The sequence below is a fragment of the Crotalus tigris genome, unplaced genomic scaffold (assembly GCF_016545835.1).
Source record: "Crotalus tigris isolate CLP2741 ecotype Arizona unplaced genomic scaffold, ASM1654583v1 scf7180000023617.9722795, whole genome shotgun sequence".
NCBI classification, from domain to species: Eukaryota; Metazoa; Chordata; class Lepidosauria; order Squamata; family Viperidae; genus Crotalus; species Crotalus tigris.
In genome coordinates, this window is record NW_024100081.1 from 8,948,606 (window position 1) to 8,968,122 (window position 19,517).

General features: G+C 39.5%; 1 protein-coding gene across 2 annotated transcripts; it reads right to left on the reverse strand.

The window, feature by feature from the left end:
* Window positions 1-810: 810 nt before the first annotated feature.
* Window positions 811-16,130, reverse strand: BEST4 (bestrophin 4). 2 transcript variants are annotated; one of them, XM_039319902.1, is made up of 10 exons: window positions 15,359-16,130; window positions 13,926-14,110; window positions 10,633-10,727; window positions 7,233-7,466; window positions 6,351-6,505; window positions 5,827-5,904; window positions 5,424-5,567; window positions 4,745-4,825; window positions 4,112-4,266; window positions 811-1,651 (listed from the first exon to the last, which is right to left on the reverse strand). In XM_039319902.1, the coding sequence occupies exons 2-10, from the start codon at window positions 14,075-14,077 to the stop codon at window positions 1,258-1,260; spliced, it is 1,488 nt and encodes a 495-aa protein (XP_039175836.1). In that variant the 5' UTR covers window positions 14,078-14,110; window positions 15,359-16,130; the 3' UTR covers window positions 811-1,257. The 2 variants fall into 2 exon arrangements, with proteins under 2 accessions (XP_039175836.1, XP_039175837.1); XM_039319903.1 differs by lacking the exons at window positions 10,633-10,727; window positions 13,926-14,110; window positions 15,359-16,130 and adding an exon at window positions 8,919-9,643.
* Between the last annotated feature and the right edge of the window lie 3,387 nt (window positions 16,131-19,517).

Genomic DNA, 19,517 nt, shown 5'->3' on the forward strand with positions numbered 1-19,517 from the left:
AAAATGGAGGCACGATGGGGTAGATGTTTAGAAATGCTTAAACCAGTGATGGCAAACCTTTTAGAGACCGAGTGCCCAAACTGCAACCCAAAACCCACTTATGCATTGGGTGCCGGGTGGGTGTGGCCCATTGGCTGGGGGGGGGCATGGTTGGAGTGGTAACGGTAGACTGGGTGCGACTAAAAAGTTCAGTCAATTCCAACTTTGCAAGATCTTTTTTTTTTCTGCGAGAAGTTGAAATTGACTGAACCTTCTTTTTTTTGCACACGGCGGAGGAGGCCTAAAGCGAAAAGGTTTTATAAAACCCAGCTGAAAGCCTAGGACTGGGCGACGGCACACGTGCCCACAGAGAGGGCACGTGAACCTATGGCACCCGTGCCATAGGTTCACCACCACTGGCTTAAACCGTGTGTGAAATTAAACTATACAGCTACTGAAGTATAAGTTGATGGAAAGCTTGGCGAATGTGTAAGGAAAATTGAGCAACTGGAAAATAATATTAAGCAAATCTAAGTGTTGCTCCTTCATTGAGAGAACTTTTATATTTAGCCTGAAGCTTATTATTTTTCAGTGCCCTCATTTTTCTCCTTGTCACAATTTTAATGTTATTGAGTCAGTTTCACTTGAGAGTCGTGTGATTTACTTCTGAATAAATAAGGTTATGCTGCTGAATTCTCAAAATTGCATGGATTCCAATGAAATAAATTAAGAATTATTAACACAAAATATCTTCCTAGTTGAATATTTGGCTCATCTGGATTTCAATATTCTTCAGATACCTATATCATAAAAAAGTTTCAGAACACACACTTTTAAAAGATTATTTTATTAATCATAAGATAAACAAAATTTGGTTATGGCATTAAATGTATTAAAGAAAATACATAACTGGTATCTCTGTAAATACATCTGACACGAAGAACTCAGAAGGCTAAATACAGAAGGCACAAAGGTTAGGTTCTGAGCAACATGCTAGGTTAATTTTGAGTGAAAAGGGGCCTATGGCCAGAGAAATGGCAATGTGTTTACCATAAAGGAGGTGACTCTTGGAAGGCGAACATAGGAACCCACTTTTATGTCCTGGTAAATTTTATTTTATTTTTTTTACTTTCCTAGGAGTTCAGAAATTTATCTCACTTGTCCGTATGCTGGTTAAAATGGGAAGGATCTGTAATTTGTAAAAATACAACTTTTGAAACACTCTCCACAGTTGATCAACAAACAATTGCAGCTAGAAATCTTGGTTATCTGTTGACCTTAGCTAGAGGGCTGCTCAGTACTGCTGATGCTGTCATCTAGGGATCCTATCACAGTAACAATGGGTATATCTTTTCTCTCTATTTCTGCACTGAGAGGAGCACAGGTCTCGTTAATTCTGGTTTCCTCATCCTCTGTTTCTTCCTCGTCGATACGGCCAACAGCATCTGGATCTTCTCTGCGATTGAAATTGGGACTGGCAGAAGGAAAGATACCCTCGGATCTCAAGCGCAGTAACTGAGGGTGGGAAATCCGGTTGCCCTTCCCAAAATTTTTGAGGCTAATTGCTGGAGAGGCAGCAGCAGCATAAAAGCGGCTGAGCAAGGGGGTCTGTATGCGGTTCATACTGGGTGATGCATCGACCTGCTGGTTCTGCTCTGGGTCATCACTCATCCTACACAAAAGGGGAAAAGATGATTTAGCATATGCACAACTGAGTGAAATGAAAAATAATTCACGATTTCATATCAACTGACCAATTGCAGGGATAGTGCCTTCCTATTGGCTGATTGGTATGTTGATGGCTAGTGATTGGCTGTTGTTTCCTTGTGCAGCCAACCCCTCATCTCCGAAGTATTTGATAGGCTGATGATAATTCAGCACTCCTGTTAACTGACAAGGGGCCCATTTCCCAGGTTTCAATCATTTCCCTGGCTGCCTGCATGACCAATGATCTTAGCAGCTGCAAAATTAAATGAGTGTCCTTGTTCATTGCACTGTGAGGCTACCAATGAGATAGGTTCTCCTCGTCTGACCGCTTGCTTACGTTCTTGCAATCTGGTGGTTAGTGTCCACTCCGTTTGCCCTACATAGTCACATTTGACCGACCCAAATTCAATCTCACATTAATCTGGGACACGTATATTTGCCTTCATTTGTGAAGCAATAAATTGACTGATCATATTTTACTGATTTCAGTAGAAATTCACTGAATTAAGTACATTGATTAAGCCAAGTGATAGAAATTTATGGTCTGACCCCAGCTAGTAACTCCTTTAGTATATTTGAACTTGAGATGATTCTTCGAGAACTAAGGAAGGACAGATCTATAGTGGAGCACCTATGCTGTGGCATACTCCACAGTAGAGTATTCCAGCCACAATTGCTTCTTGGAGGGAATCTGTTGAGTACAATAGAATACCTGTGCTATACACTGCCACCTGTGGGAAGTGTCTGAAATTTCACATAATTCCATGTGTTCTTAGTGCCCTTCTGGTAAATGTAGAATTTGCTTTAATGTAGAATTTGTTTTTATTTGCAGGATCATGTTGCCTTATGTGAAACCTCAGTATTAGCTATATTTCTGTGTCAGTTTAAGATTAATTGCACAGATGACTTCTGGTTTGTGTCGTGGTGAGATGGACGCAAAAAGGCAGGGCTCTGCCTTCCGCGCCCGATTTCGCCGTGGTGGAGGCCCTAAAAAGGATCTAAAATCACCCCAAAGAGGCAGTGAAAAGGAGAGGTGCTTGGTTGATCACGGAGAGACGGCAGTCTTTCCATTCAATCCAAGGAAAGCCCTCCAAACCGGCAAGGGAAAGACCGGCTACATTCCTGTGGCCAGTTATTAGCTGCTGACGACCAAAGGAGAAAAAAAAGCACTATCTAAGGCAGTGGTTCTCAACCTTTTTAATACCGCGACCCCCAACTGGTCGTAATTCGAGGACTACTCAACCGGTCGTAAGTTGAGGACTACTCAACTGGTGCAGCACCGTTTGCAGAATGGGACTTTTGGCGGGCTCAGCAGGGCAGAGACAGCCTGTACAAATACAATTTCAAAAGCCAATAGAATAAAAGGGAGTAGCACAGCTAAGGAAAAGGGGGGGGGAAATGGCGGACTGCGTTGTTTGGCGACCCCCGTGAAATGGTCGTTCGACCCCAAATGGGGTCCCGACCCACTGGTTGAGAACCACTGATCTAAGGCATCGTAAACAGCATGTTTGAAACTGGGTGAGAATATTGATTCTTTACTATTTTACAATTGAATTTCCTGGGAAAGGCTCCCAAGAAGCTAAAAACCTCCAAATGTAAATGGAAGCGGGAAGAAACATTACAATATTGAAGTGGAAATAATATAAAGCTACAGTTTTGATAAATTGGAAAACTGAGATAACTGTTAAGATTTTCTCTTTGAAAAAAAAACAAAACATTACAGTGAAATATAAGAAATCAATAAGCTGCTCTTGGGTTTTAATTTCCATTGTCCTAAACTTCATGGAAGACATGGTAGTTATAGCTTATGAAAGTGAGAATTCAATGATATCTTGAAGGAAAATGTCAGTGGACATATGGGATTGTAGGAGAGCTGTGGTAGTCTGGTTAAAATTCAGTCTGGTGCATCGGTTAAAGCAAGCTGCAAGTCATGGAAGCTTATATCTTTTAATAACATTTATTAGTTGCAAAAAGTGTTATCAGGTTTCATCTGAGTATTTAGGAGGAGTGTTGCATCATTTGGTTTACAACTGGTATCAATCAATTGCCTTGTTACCGTGCTTGTTGATGCTTTCATGAATGTCAATCATGCTGTTTATTCCTCTTCAATTTCCTTAAAATTTATTTCAAGCAGAAACTTCCTCCCCCCCCAACTTCCAATGTTCAGTTCTTTAGAAAATTAGAAATTTTCCAGGATAGGAATTGGAAAGAATAAATTATCTTGCTTTGATATGATAATTATCCAAAGTTTTTATGAAGGCATGAATATTCATAGGTTACATGAGAGTTTATATCTATCAAGTTATCAATTTGGATGAGGAGGTTCACAAAGGCAGAGGCTATGATTCTACCAGGCAGTTGTCATATTTGCCAACCTCGATAGATAAGTTGTCTGACAACCAACACATTTAGCAGTTGAACTTACCGCATATCAAAGGTGGAGCCCATGAAGGAAGGTTTCAAGGTCTCTGCCATTGTGGCCATTGTGTAGGGTAGTTGAGCTGTAGATTCATTCCAGTATTTGTCCTTCCCGGTTGGAGGCAAGTTCTGGTACATGTCATCCACTGAAAGCAATGATACCTAGCCAAAAAAGAGAATTCTTCTGTTTTTAAAGAGTAGCTGGTGAAACTCTAAATGTCTGTTAATTATTGTGCTTTAATGTTAGATTCAAATCTTTGATTTGCGTAATTGTCCTTTTAATGTCTGCTTTCACAGAGTTAGAAAAAAACAAAAAGCAGACATGTTGGGACTCAGAGCAATTTGGTTGGCTGTCCGAATCAACAATGCTCTCCAGATTATTGAAGTTATTCTTACGATAGGCTTTTGGTGCCATTTTGCCATATGGTGTGAAATTAAAAACATCTGACAGCATCGGGTTGAGAAAGGCTAGGATTACCCAGATTTCCCAGATTAATTTCATGCTGTTGTAGCTGCCATAAGGACATTTTAAATCACTAGCAATAGTTAACATCCTAGTGCACCAGTTTCTAGACCAGGTAAAATTTGTGCCTCATTTAAGTAGCACATTTCCTATTTTATGTATTTATATAAGACTCACCTGAAAGTTTCTGTCTATCAATTTATTAGTTTCAAAATCATCATCATCCTCTCCAAAAGGGTTAATTATTTGTTCAGCCACCTATATGGGAGGGAACACTTATTCAATATTTTGAAGATAGCTGTGAATCTGCTTAAAATGAACAGTAGTTTTGTAAATCTTAATCTGTAGCTATACATAAAGGCTAGCTATGTAGCAAAAACATTACCGTACCTTAACAGTCCAAAGGCATTCTGTTAAACAGAAATAAATGAAAGTTGTATAGATTGTGATGCAACTTAAAAACATTAAAAAGTTGAGCTTCACAAGCTACATCTTATTGCCCGAAGAAGAAAGGATAGTTGATAAGATTCAGTAAACTTTCACTGGGGGGGGGGGAATGTGGGATAGGCTGTCTAATGTTTCATTCAAGATCCTGACAGTGTTTTGAGCTTCTGGTTTATTTCGTACCAGTTTATTCCACCAATGGTGTCACTATATTTTAAGTATAGTGACTCCATTTGTGGAAAAAACTGGTATGAAAGCTCTAAAGTGAGAGTTTGCGCAATCTATTTAAGAACTGTACAGTACCAGTAGGACAGGTCATATGGCAAGAGTACTTTGAGCTATTTTATTTTTATTAAATTATTACTGTAATATAAAAAACGTCAAACTATTTGCTAGAAGCCAACATTCTCACCTTCAGCCACCCAGCATAAAAGAAAAACTGTAGGAGTGTGGGCAAGGGAACATACATGTCTAGTTCTTCACCATGAGCTGGATCCAGAAACTGACGACCAACCACACAAAATGCAAAGAAAGAATAGACAGCTATAGTGACCACCTGTGGAAAAGATGGCATTTACGTCTGGTATTAGACATCATCACTGGGTATCACTGGACTCAGCAATTTTTTTTAAGCAATCCATTTTCCCATTTAAATGAGTTTCTTAAAACCTTTATTTCATGCACATCCACCACCCACTTACAAACAGTGAAACATTCCAAATATTTTACCGTGGCTCTTTATTTATTTATTTATTTGCTTTGGTAGCTGTAGCTGCAGACGCAAGCTATGTTTATATGTTTCCTCTTGTACTGACCTGTGTGTACACTAGGGGGATACTGATCCAGTCAAAGTGAAAAAGCATGCTGCATTTGGCACGGTAGAGATTCAGCTCCTGCATGGGAAAAAAAACAGAAGCTTCAGAATTTGCAGCTTTGATAAACAGTTTGACCTGTATTGCAATATCCAGCTTTTAGCTAAGTGCAATTTGAGGCTTCCTTTAAATTGAAATGTAATTTTACGTTAGGCTTATAGACAAGAAGATAGATAAGTATGTTCAGCCAATTCATGGAATCGGGGCTTTTTTGCAGCATAGATGAGATATGTGAAGTTAAAATCATAACCTAGGAAGCAACAAAGTTACTTTTATATAAATTACAATATTCTTTAGATTTATATAGATCAATAGGGTTTGTTTGTTTTTTTGCCAGATAGTGGACCTCAAGAAGGTAAGAATATGCCAAGAATGCCAAGAATAACCCTGGCAAATGATGCAAAACAAGAATCAGAATAGTTTAAACTTGGGTACTTATAACCTCCTCCACTGTTCCTTGAACTTACATCCATGAGCAATCTGAGTGCCACATCATCGCGGATCCTCCCTTCTCGTCGTGCCTGAGCAGCTAGATTGGTGAACCATACACAGGGGATCCAATACTTGTTGAAGTCTGAATGGAGACTCTCATATTTCTTGCGTTCATCCTGTGTCATAAAACCTGTATGAGGCGGGCATGGGAAAGTTGTAGAAATTGGCTTGGAAGCAGGTTCAAAATATGGACTCAGTCACATTACAGTAATACTTTGTGTTAGAATGAAGGAATAGGTATGTTCATTGCCCTGAATTTATAAACATAATAAAGGTGGGATTATATATTATGGGGTTGATATTATGGACTGAGGAAGTTTAAATTGAAAAAAAATGCAAGGGTCCCGTCACAGTTTCTTGTTTTGTCACTCCAATTTCTCAAAAACCACTCTCTTGAAAGATTTAAAGTACAGTGTCCTTTCCCCATCTGCCTGGGGGATTCTGAGAAGTTAAAGTCCACTAGAATTGTAGGCCAACAAATTGGGGAAATTGGTTTAGAACATGATGCATTATAAGCAGCTTGACTTTCCTATGCAGTTTCCAAATTAGCTATTAGCAAAGCAGTTTTAGCAATGTCCCTTAAGACAACTTTACATCTTAGAGAGATACAGTAAAAAAAAAGATTATGCATTAAAAAAATTCTCCCTAACCTTGTGCCCTCTAAAGGCTGGTGTTGAAGAAGACTGCCGTTGAGCAGATGAGCCAATGCAAGGACTTGCAAAGATAGATCAAAACTGACTTTCCTCCTGCTTTTCTCTTCCCCCCCCCCCCCCGGGCAATAGCCCCAATGTAAGAAGCTTCTCGCATCCACTCTCACTCCCTCAAGTCTTATATCTTTCCTTCCCAGTCAGGCTCACCAGCTTCCACGATGTGGTCCATTGTAGGGAATCTCTTAAGCACTCTGGTGCTGACTGAACGCAGGATTAGGACAGAAGACAGGTTGGCGTAACGAATGAGTGTGCGCCGCAAAATGCGACCTTTCTCATCTCTCCCATGAACGTTGCTGGAAATGACACACATCAGCTGATCTGGCAGGGGAATGCTGGTATATTGGGCCCACCAACGGTTCACAATCAGTGTGACGTAAAAACCTACCAAAAGAGAAGTTCAATTGTCCTAAAAGAATAAGGGCTGGGACCTGTTCCTTGTGCAAAGATGTGGGGCAGTAATCAATTTTACTGAGTAGCTGTTGTTTGAGTTCCACATATTTCAAATCCAAAGGCTATTTAAATCGTTGTTTTAAACTATTGCTTTATGTCTAATTTGAGACAACCTAGCTTTTTAGACATTTTTTGCTCTTGTGGTTTTAAATGATGCCAAAAAGGAGATGAAGGCTCTTAATCAATCAGTTACAAAAATAAAATTGGAGATTTACAACACTATTAGATTGTTGATTAATGTGTGGTAGCAAAATACCAAACAAAGGTGTGTGTGTGTGTGTGTGTGTGTGTGTGTGTGTGTGTTTTGCTGCTATCTGTGGTCATCTGGCTGTTGGTAGCCCCGATAAAAATAGCTCTAACACAATGAAATCTTAGAGACCAATCACCAAAGGTCTTCAGAGTCACTGCACATAAATAATGGTTCTGTTTAGATATGGCAATAACATTAGCAATAGCACCTAAGATTTTATACCGCTCCATACAGCACTCTCTGAGTGGTTTACAATGTCAATATATTGCCCCCCAAAACCTGGGTCCTCATTTTAGCAACCTCAGAAAGATGGAAGGCTGACTCAATCTTGAGCCCATCAAGATTGAACTCCAGACTTGGGCAGAGTTAGCCTGCAATACTGCATTCTAATCATTGCGCCACCAGAGCTCAATATCAAAATGCTTAGAAGGGTTTGAAACTTCAGCTGCGTGAAAAGTCTTAGCCATAAAAATCTCACTTTTCTAGAGTAAATGCTTTCCTGTTTCAAATAAAAATACAAGAAATTCAGCCAGTCCTAAGTCAGAATAGTAACAATCACAACCAGAATAAACAGAGAAGCTTGATGTATTTTAAAGCAGCCATTTTGATGGGGACTGATGCCAAACAATTGTTCTTCTCAATATTTGCTCAAATTTAGGCCTGGTTTCCTGAAAAAAAGCAATATATTTCCTGTATTTTGGAGCATGACATAAGTTCTTCAAACTTAAAATAAAGAAAAATTGCCCTTTACGAAGAATTGTTCATTCAACCTGGCTCATTCTTTTTAGCAATAATAAACTAATACCCAAGGTATCCACAATATAGTTATGACCACAAGAAGGTGACCACTATAATGTGATCGATGCTCTATTTTTAAGATTCATCACAGGCTGGAGCTTTGATCACACAATCAAGAGCACCATCTTGATTTTTCTGACCATACCAGCTAATTTCTGAAAACTTACTCTTCATGTCCTTTTGAGAGCAAAATTTGCAAATGAATGTCCTTTACTGCAGAAAAACAAGATCCATCATATTGTCAATTTGCCCTCAAACATTGGATAAGTTCATTCTGTATAATATAGGCATTAATTCTCTTAAACCAGATTGTCACTTCCCTTTTCATTTGTTACCTGATTTCTCCTCCTTCACTTCCCTTTTTCCATGCCCGGGCCCTGACATTTACCTTGTGGCTATGTTCTACTTCCCCATCTCCTCCTCTTTAATTAGCCCTGGAGTTTAAAAAGGACACTTTGTATGCAGGAGAGATCATGTGATATCAGTGGATTATGACTCCAGAGTTTACAAGGGAAATGTCTCCCTGGGGATGGAAAGAGAGGGGCCGTTGAGGGGAGGGGAGGGCAAAGCTCCACACAATGAAAGGGATTGTCCTGGAGATATTTCTTCCTAGCTTCAAAGGAAAGAAAAGGCTTGGGAGTTACATCGGAAAGTAGGCAACTATCCAGAACTGCAGAATTTCTTGCCATCTATGGATGAGGAATGTCACTTCGAGAGCCAGAAAGAAACAACTGGGAAGCAAAGAGTTCAGTTTTTCATTTAGCTCTTGAAGGACATAAAAATGAAACAAGGAATTTGGGGCATTTTCCTGATTTTGAAGAGACATGTTGACATGATGCTATATGAGGAAGTTTTAAAGCTCTAATACTCTAATCCAGATTTCTCCAATCTAGTGATTTCCAGATTGCAAAGGAATTTTGGATTTGTAATCCCAGCACATCTGGAAGGCATTAGATTGAGGGAAATAATCAATTCTGGTTTGTTTGTTTTTTACTTTGACATGTTATATTTGTGATGATTATTTTTATATGTGTGCCTTCAAGTCTGTGTATACTCCAGAAACCTACTTGGACAAGTCCCTACATTTTCCTTGGCAAGATTTCAGTGGTTTTCCATTGCTTTCTTATTATTATTGGGGGGGGAGAGAGAGAGAGAGAGAGAGAGAGGGAGGGAGGGAGGGAGGGAGGGAGGGAGAGAGAGAGAGAGAGAGAGAGAGAGAGAGAGAGAGAGAGAAAGAGAGATGATCCAAGGTCACCCAGTTGGCTTTGTGCCCAAGGTGGAGCTAGAACAGACACTCTCCCAGTTTCTAACTTGATGTCTTAACCATTACACTAAAACAGCTCTCTTGTAATCATTAAATTCTAAAGTCATCTAGATTAAATTCAGGAATAAATTCTCAGATTTCAAGCTAATAGTCATACCTAACATAAATAAACTGCCAAGAGTCATATAAATTCAACAAATTATTGTTATTGTTAGTTATTAACAAATAAAATGTTTTAACAGAAAAGATGTTTACATGTGAGTTTATATTTACATAAGAGTTCATTTATGAACAAAGTTGGATTTCTGTTTCAACTTTGGATTCTACTCTTGGTAACTATAGGATATTTCACCCTTCAATTTGTCTGTCTTTGAACTGGAAATCCCAGATGCAAAGGATCATTGTGTATTACTCTTGCATTTCTCATCTAGACTTTTAAGCCCACATTTTCATGTAGGAACATATATAGGTAGGAATGTGTAAAGTAATTTGCAGGACTATTGGACTACTTCTCTGCCTAGTTCAGAACTATCTCTTAGGTCTGGCCATAGGGCTTCTGTATCTTTCTTGTTATTGGATCTACTTAGCTAAAGAAGACAGAATTGGCTGTGGCCTTTTTTTAAAAGCAAAGCATGCACTCTACCTTTGACCTATAAGAAGTAATATAGGATTCTAAATTACCCAGTTACTTTCATCACATCTCTGCCATTTCAACTGACCAATAAAAGCAGATAAACGGAAACCACAGCAAGGTGTGCCATCAAGAGTATGTAAATAAATCTTACCTAGGACAAAAGACAGAGGGATGAGGTCAGTGGAGCGATTGCAATATTTAGCCACCTTTTCAAAGAGGCGTTTTTGATCTTCATTGAGAAGGTATCTGGGGAGAGAGGAAAGGAATACCAAGCTTGGATTGTATCATGCTAAATATTCTTCTTTAAACTAACAAGAGATGAGGTTCTTTTGCCTATTCCTGCCAAAGCAAGTTCTCTCTTAGTCTACTTGGGTGATAATCTCATCATAGACTTGGTTCCACTGTAGTTTGTAAACTGTAGTTTATGACTTAGCACAGTGTTTCCCAAACTTGACAATTTTAAGGCATGTGGACTTCAACTCCCAGAATTCCACAGCCAGCGTTGCTGGCTGTGGAATTCTGGAGTTGAAGTCCTCATGCCTTAAAATTGTCAAGTTTGGGAAACACTGACTTAGCATCATATGATCACCTGGTTTATTTTATTCCACAAATCACATTACTGTATGTATATTTTATTGTTGGGGATATAAGATATGTCAGTTTCTGTAAGCTGTGTGAGATATATCATTGTTGTGTTGAACAGTGTTTAACTGAGCATTGATATTCCGATCACTCTGCTGCTACAGGTTGCAAATCTTAGCACGGCACTTACTCAAGATCCAAACAGACAAGATATTCAAGATTTATTAAAACAGACTGCTTGAAGCCTTTTCATGTTTTGCCCAACAGTGGCTAACAAACAAAATTGGTTTTCACTATCCCAAAGCAATATTGATATATCTGTTCATTTTGATGTGAGTAGAATCTGAACTAGAGGTCATAATTCATTGCAGAAGAACTATAGTAAAATATTAAGAGAGTGCCTGTGTACCACAACTAACCATTGAATGGAAAATGGCGTTCCATGGACTTAACTAGAATTTTACTTAACATATATTTTAAATTTGCACTTGCATATTATGGGGTTCATGATGAAGTCCCTTCAGTTGCTAGTTAAATTAAACACACAATATCGGCATCTCTGGGAAATATTCTACTGTTACTATATGTTACATTGCGACTGTTGCTGTATGAGGAAGAGAATAAGCCTCAAATTACTGCTGCCACAGCCACAGAACATCTCTCCTCCAGCAGCTAATACCCAGGCAAGCAGGGAATAACACCAGACAATCAAGCAGAAAACAGTACCCTAATCAAGAAACTACCAAGGATAAACCCAGTAGGGCAGTGTTTTCCAAACTTGACAATTTTAAGGCATGAGGACTTCAACTCCCAGAATTCCACAGCCAGCGTTGCTGTGCTGTGGAATTCTGGGAGTTGAAGTCCACATGCCTTAAAATTGTCAAGTTTGGGAAACACTGCAGTAGGGCAAGCTATATAAACAGGAGCAAACTCCACACACACTAAACTGATGTTGTCTAGGTGAGTAATAAAACATACGCAAGCAAACAGTCAAGCTCAGAGAGATCAGGGACTCCACGCCCATTTATTTCTTTGGTTTGATATTTTATTTTGAGAAATCAATTTGAACTCTTTATTTGGACAGCTGAGCCTCCAAAGAGTCTGTTTGTAATGACAACCCCTGACCATGAATGCTTAAGAGCCTGGGGAAAATAAACTATAGCAATTTTCTACACGGTTGGAGAGTCCAGTGTTTGTTGTCAGATACTCACTTGTCAGTTCCCCACCCCTCTGTCCACAAAGGTCTCGGTCACACAGGCTTTCTGTGCAGCATTAAGGCAAGACAGTGGTGAAAAAAAATCTTTCCTCAACTGAATGGTTCTCTGGTTTAGATGCTCCATTTTGCCCTTTTGAATATATCTTCTAGACAGATGCCACAGTCAAATTAACCCTTGATTGTGTAAAATGATCTCATCATACCTCACCAATCATGGGAATGCGTACTGTAGTTCTGCCATTGGGACAAACTGCCTGACGTGGAGATTTTAGGAATAAGTCTTATAATGTGAAGTTTTCCAAAAGGAATGGAAAATGAATTCTCCTTCACTTGGTTTTCATGAGCATCAGCCTTTGAATGTGTGAGGAAACAAAACAAAATTGGAGTCTTACCATTTATTGGAATGAAATGATGATTAGGAAACTGGATTATTATCCTGGTATAACTTCATACTAATCTTATGATATTGTTTTTGAGCCTGTGATTTTATTAATGCACACACGTGTGTGTGTTTGCGCATATGCATTGTTGTATACTGTCTAGGGCCATATAACTAAAACAGGTTACATCCCAACCAGTGTTTTCCAATCTAGGCAATATGCTGGCTGGGCAATTCTGGGAGTTGAAATCCAGATATCTTAAATTTGTTGAGGTCGATAAATACTGCTCTAATCAAACATATCAATTTTATGGGAGGGTATCAACAAATTTATTTGGGCAGGGAAAAAACCAAGAGTAAAACTTAAAATTATACAAGATAGGTTGTTAGTAGGGCAATGCTGGAAGAAGGAATCTTTGCCTACTTTGCAAGAATGGTTTCTTAAAGTTTCCTATTTAGCAGAAATGGCAAAGATTTCGGCTTTTTTGAAAGATCAATCGCAAGAGAAGTACCTTTTGGTATGGAAAAGATGGATAAATTTTATACAATACAAGTATGATATAAAAAAATATTACTTAGCTTTTAAATAATTTATATTTAAAGTTTAAGATATTTTTTAGATATTTTTTTTCTTTTTCTAATTTTTTTTCTTTTCTTTTTTCTTCTTCTTGTTTCTTTTCTTTTTCTCTTTCTGTTTTTTAAGTATTGGTGTTAAAGTATTTTATGATTTGTTTAATTATTGTAACCAAATTTGTATATGGTTCATTTGTGTTTAAAAATTTTTCTTTTAAATTTTAATTAAGCCTGTATTCAGCTCTGGGAAGGTTGGGGGAGGGTTGGGGTGGGTTGGGAGGGTTGGGGGAAGGGAACTTTTTTTTTTGTAAAATTTTAAAAATTTTCAATAAAAAAAAAATTATGAGAGGGTTGGATAAAAAGTGAGGCTATAGTTCTGTGTTTTAAGATCCTGTCGTAAATTATCTCAAGACCACTGGAAATTTGTACCAATCCATTTTCACTTCTCATGAACATTGTCCGCCTATTTTCAAACTGCACTTCACAGATTTCAGGGTCAGAAAGTTATTTCACAAAACCTATGGGAAGACATCACATTCTGCATTTCTCATGAAGTTAAGGAGAATTACATTTCACGTGGACTTCTGCTTAGGATAGGGTTTATATGCAGGAGGATGCTTACAAAGGTGCAATGATCTGTTCTGCAAACCTGTAAGTTTTAATCTCTGATGAATCATTATAATTGCCAACCTACCGGTAAATGGCGCTCAGTCCTGCATACAGAACAATGAAGCCCAGAAACTCCTTGTACAGCAGCTTGTAGATGCTCCCTTTCCAGCGGAAGAGCAGTTTAGAGAAGCCCCCAAAGCGAGCATTGGCCACTTTCAAGGTATATGAGACAGTCATGGCTGCTCTGTCTACCTCCCGTGCAGACACAAACTAAGTCACAAAAACAGAGAATGTTGAAGGTAAAGAAAAAACTCGTGTTTTCTTTCTTTCTTCCCAGTTTGAAGAAAGAATAGAGCTGCTGTTGCAAGAAGCTGCTGCATAGCAAAGAAATACTGATTATTACTATCACAGAACATGAGTTTTAATCCAAATATTCCAAAGGATGGAAAAACAAGTATCTGCAGGCATTTGCTTACCATAACTACTACAATTAAGTCATGTAGAATAGATGATCATTGATAATCAGAATACAAAAGCTATGGAGTTCACTATGCAAATTGCCGCAGCAAAAATTAAGTTATTCTGCTTTGTTCAAGAAAAGTGCTCTATGCCTTTGCTTGCTCAGAGAGGTTGATATTTGGAACATAACCTATCGAAACAGAAACTCATGCTGAAACAATTAAGAAAGGCTCAGATTGCAGTCTTAAACTATGGTCATTGGAAAGCAAGCAAACAATTGAAGCTGCAGAGAAGATTGCTCCTTTAAAAGCATAAAAACTCTTAGAAGCATTCTTGTTGCTTTGCTTCTCAACACTTTGTAAGCTATTTGTGATTTATGATAAAATAAGCCCAGAATAAGAAGCCAAGGGAGTGGAGAGGAAAAGAAACACTGAAACATGAGACCACAACTTCTCAAAATGGCAATTCCAGGAAGGGGAGAAGAAGGAGATAGAGAAGGGGAAAAGGAGGAGAACCAATCCAAGTCCAGCTTAGGTGACATTATACTTTTAAATGGAGCAGCATTGCTCTTTTAGTTCTGAAAATCAAAAGACATCATACTTTTGGGACAGATTAAAGCTTCTCTGTTCTCTTGCATTTTCAAGCAAGACTGGATGTTGAATAAAGATGGTAATACCATGAAGGAAAGAGAACAATTAAGGGAAGTGAACTGTCCATATTGCTTCCCACAGCCCACAGTCTGATGGGGTGGACAAATCACTTAAAACCAGGAGGCATTACTTTTGAATATATTAAAATTGCACTGAGCTGCCCCAAAACAAATAGATAATTGAACAACAGGCAAGCTGGAGAAAAGAATTTCTAAACATGCTGCGAAGTTGCTGGGATGTGTGTGTGAAGAGGGTAATGTATAAACCAGCAGGAGTGCATAAGTAACAGCTGCACCACACGCATAGTTGTTATAGGGGTTACACTGTTCCTAAAAAGGCAGTGTCCCTGCCAGAAAAAAAAAAAGACTTGATGTTACTCTGATGAAGAGAAATAAGAATAAGTACTTACCAGCCATAGGACTTGGACTGTAATTTTCCCTCTAATTTGAAGAGATCAGAACATCTATTACCAACTTCCTTTATATATCTTCCGCGTAGTCAATAAATTAAAATGCTTAGAATGATAGATTGGAGGCTATCAGTACTCCAAGAATAAGGAACTATACAACTTCACACGGGATAAGCGTGATTAAACTTACTTTTGTAAAGCTTTCATGAAAATGCAACTTTAAACAACTCAGAAGACTAGAAAAAACAAGACAGAAAGCTGAGTTTTGACTCAGATTAAGCCAGGATATTGATTTATATATATTTTTTCTGAAAAGCCTACCAGGCAATGGGTGCATATGGTTTTCCTTCCACTATTCCTGTTCCCACTTTCAAGCTTATCCCCCATTCCCTCAGCTATCCCAATTTAGAGTGGAATAGGCTACTGTAGGATTTTACTTATGTTCTTGCAGAATTAGTATTCTTAAGGTGTTTCATTATTTCTTTCCTGTTTCCTTGTAGTTCAGATGGCAGATCGGAATTATGGGCTATAGTGTCAAAGCAAGGAAATGTCCGTGGATAATTGTATAAATCCTAGGCAGTTGGGCACCTCATTCTCACACTGCTAATAATCTGCTCCATAACTGTAAAATCCATAAGGCATACTGTAAAAAGTTGCTGCCTGCAAGTAAATTAAAGGTCATTGCACATTTCACAGGATTTGCATATAACCGTGATGGCGAACCTATGGCACGCGTGCCACAGATGGCACTCAGAGCCCTCTCTGTGGGCACGTGCACCATCGCCCCAGCCCTAGGCCTTCAGTTGGGTTTTATAAAACCTTTTCGCTTTAGGCCTCCACCGCCGTGTGCAAAAAAAAAAGGTTCAATCAATCAATCTATTTATTTATGAGACTTATATACCGCTTTAAGTGCAAGCACTCTCTAAGCGGTGTACACCAGTAAGCAATGTAATATATATATATATATATATATATATATATATATATATATATATATATATATATATATATATATATATTGTTTTCTGAGGTTTTCGCGGGTATTTGTATATAGGTCTTTGGTTGTTCGGGTTTTCTCCCGCGTAAAATTGGAAGTGTCTTGGCAACGTTTCGACGAAGTCACATTCGTCATCTTCAGGCTGGTGTTTTTAGCTTCTTGCTTTGAGCAGCAATGTGTGGTTTTAGCTGTTTCTTCCTTTTAACTGCCAGTGAGGGTATGAACTGATTGGATGGGAGCTTGGCTGTGTTCTGATTGGGTGGAGGTGTGTTCTGAATGGTTAGGGGCTTGGCTGTGCTCTGATTGGCTGGGGGAGTGTTCTGTTTGGTTGTGCTCAGGTTAGTCTGAGTTGCAGAGGGGTTTAAGATTTTGGGGTTAGGGAGTCGTTTGTCAATAAGGGCAGGTTTCCAAATGGCTGGTAGGCGGGAGGTATCATCTCGCTTGTTCATGCTGTGTGGGCGTTTTTCTATCTCGATGGCTTCTCTGATTATTCTGTTATTAAAATGTTCACTTTTGGCAATGGTTCTGGTATTTTTAAAGTCAATTTCATGTCCTGTGGCTTTAAGGTGTTGGACCAGGGAAGATGTTGGTTCCTCTTTTTTGACTGAGTTCTTATGTTCTTCAATGCGTGCACTTATTCTTCTGTTGGTTTGTCCGATGTATGAGGTGGGACAAGTGGTGCATGGGATTTCGTATACTCCTTGATTTTCTAATTCAATTTTATCTTTGGGGTTTCTAAGGATGGTGGATATTTTTCTGTTTGTGCAGAATGCTGTTTTGATGTTGTGTTTATGAAGGATCTTACTGATTCTGTCTGTGGTGCCTTTTATGTATGGGAGGAGGGCTTTGCCGTTTTCTTGTTCTTTGTCTTGGATTTTGGTGGGGGTTTCTTTTTGGATTAGGTTTGTAATCTTATTTCTATGGAATCCATTGGATGTTAGTACATTGGTGAGAGTGTGTAGTTCGGGTTTTAGGTGTTGTTCGTCAGCTAAGCGTTTTGTTCTGGAGATGAGTGTCTTGGCTACAGAGTTGATCTGTGCTGGGTGGTGGTGTGAGAGAGCGTGCAGATAGCGGTTTGTGTGTGTTTTCTTCTGGTAGATGGTGTGTCCTAGGGAGCCATTGGATTTCTTGTAGACTAAGACATCCAGGAAGGGAAGTTGGTTGTTAGCTTCTGTTTCCATGGTGAACTGTATTTTGGGGTGTAGGCTGTTGAGGTGTGTGAGGAAGTTGTCCAGTTTTTCTTTCCCATGTGGCCAGATTATGAAGGTGTCGTCTACATATCTGAGCCAGAGTTTGGGTTTGTGATCCGATTTTTCTAGAGCTTGGGTTTCAAAGTGTTCCATGTAGAGGTTGGCAATGACAGGTGAGAGGGGTGATCCCATGGGTGCTCCTTCTGTTTGTTTGTATTTTTGTCCATTATAGATGAAGTATGTGTTGGATAGGCAGTGGTTGGTCAGATCTAAGATGTGTTTGGGGGGGTTATATTTGTTTTGAATAGCTGTCAAGGCTTCTTTGATAGGCACTTGGGTGAAGAGGGATATGACATCGAAGCTCACTAGTAGGTCGCTGGGCTGTAAGCTTTGTTTCTTTATGATCTCTATAAACTGGAATGAGTTTTTTACGTGTGAGGTGATGGATTCTGCATAGGGCTGTAGTTGTTTGGCGAGAAATTTGGCTAGGTTTTGTAGAGGTGAGCCTATGGAGCTGACTATAGGTCTGAGTGGGGTTCCTTCTTTGTGTATCTTGGGGAGACCATAGAGTTTGGGGCATCTGGATGATTTCTCTCTGGGAATGATTCTTTGCTGGATCTCTTCGCTAATGGGGGAGGCTTTTATTTTGGATCTGGTGGTTTTTTCCAGGTAGGTGGTGGGATCTGTATTTAGGGGTTTGTATGTGGAGTCTTGGAGTAGGTTGGTTAATTTGGTTTGGTAGTCAGATGTGTTCATAACCACCGTGGCGTTGCCCTTGTCTGCTGGTAGGATTATTATGCTGGTGTCTTCTTTCAGGTTACGTAGTGCTGTCTGTTCCTCTTTGGGTAAGTTGCTTTTGGGTGGCTTGCTGGTGCAGAGGATGTTGGTGATTTCGAGTCTGATTTTGTTAGCGTCGTCGGGGTTGATTTTGGTCAGGCTGGTTTCAACTCCACATATAATGGTTTCAGTGGGGATGTGTTTGGGAGCGACTGCTAAAGTTGAATCCTTTGGAAAGGACATTGGTTTCGGCTTTGGTGAGGATCCTATCTGAGATGTTATGCACTGTTTGTTTCATGTGTGGCTGTGAGGGAGGAGGGGTTTGTTTCTGCGTTCTTGTAGTCTTCGGAGTTTGTTGGTGTGTGTATCTGTCTTGAGGGTGGTCTGTGTTTCGGCTCTCAGACGGCGAGTTGTTTGGATTTGTCCCAAAGTGCGGGGTGGATCTTGTTGCTGAGTTTGAGGTGGAGTGTGAGGAGATCTTTGTTAATTCGGTCTAGGAGGAATCTTTTTGTGTGAAGTTCATTTCTGATTAGGGCCAATTCTGTTCTTTTCAGGATCCGTTTGGTGGCTGCAGAGTTGGAGTGGAATTTCAGTTGGAAACATGTGGGGATTAGATTTTGATCTCGGCAGTTACGTAGGAATGCGAGGTCACATAAAATGGAAGCTCTTTGGACTTCAAGTTTTCATAGGTCCTGGTCAGATGGTGGATTTCCTCCCCGTAGAGGTTCGATATTTGTTTTCTGAGGTTTTCGCGGTATTTGTATATAGGTCTTTGGTTGTTTGGGTTTTCTCCCGCGTAAAATTGGAAGTGTCTTGGCAACGTTTCGACGAAGTCACATTCGTCATCTTCAGGCTGGTGTTTCAGCTTCGTGCTTTGAGCAGCAATGTGTGGTCTTAGCTGTTTCTTCCTTTTAACTGCCAGTGAGGGTATGAACTGATTGGGTGGGAGCTTGGCTGTGTTCTGATTGGGTGGAGGTGTGTTCTGAATGGTTAGGGGCTTGGCTGTGCTCTGATTGGCTGGGGGAGTGTTCTGTTTGGTTGTGCTCAGGTTAGTCTGAGTTGCAGAGGGGTTTAAGATTTTGGGGTTAGGGAGTCGTTTGTCAATAAGGGCAGGTTTCCAAATGGCTGGTAGGCGGGAGGTATCATCTCGCTTGTTCATGCTGTGTGGGCGTTTTTCTATCTCGATGGCTTCTCT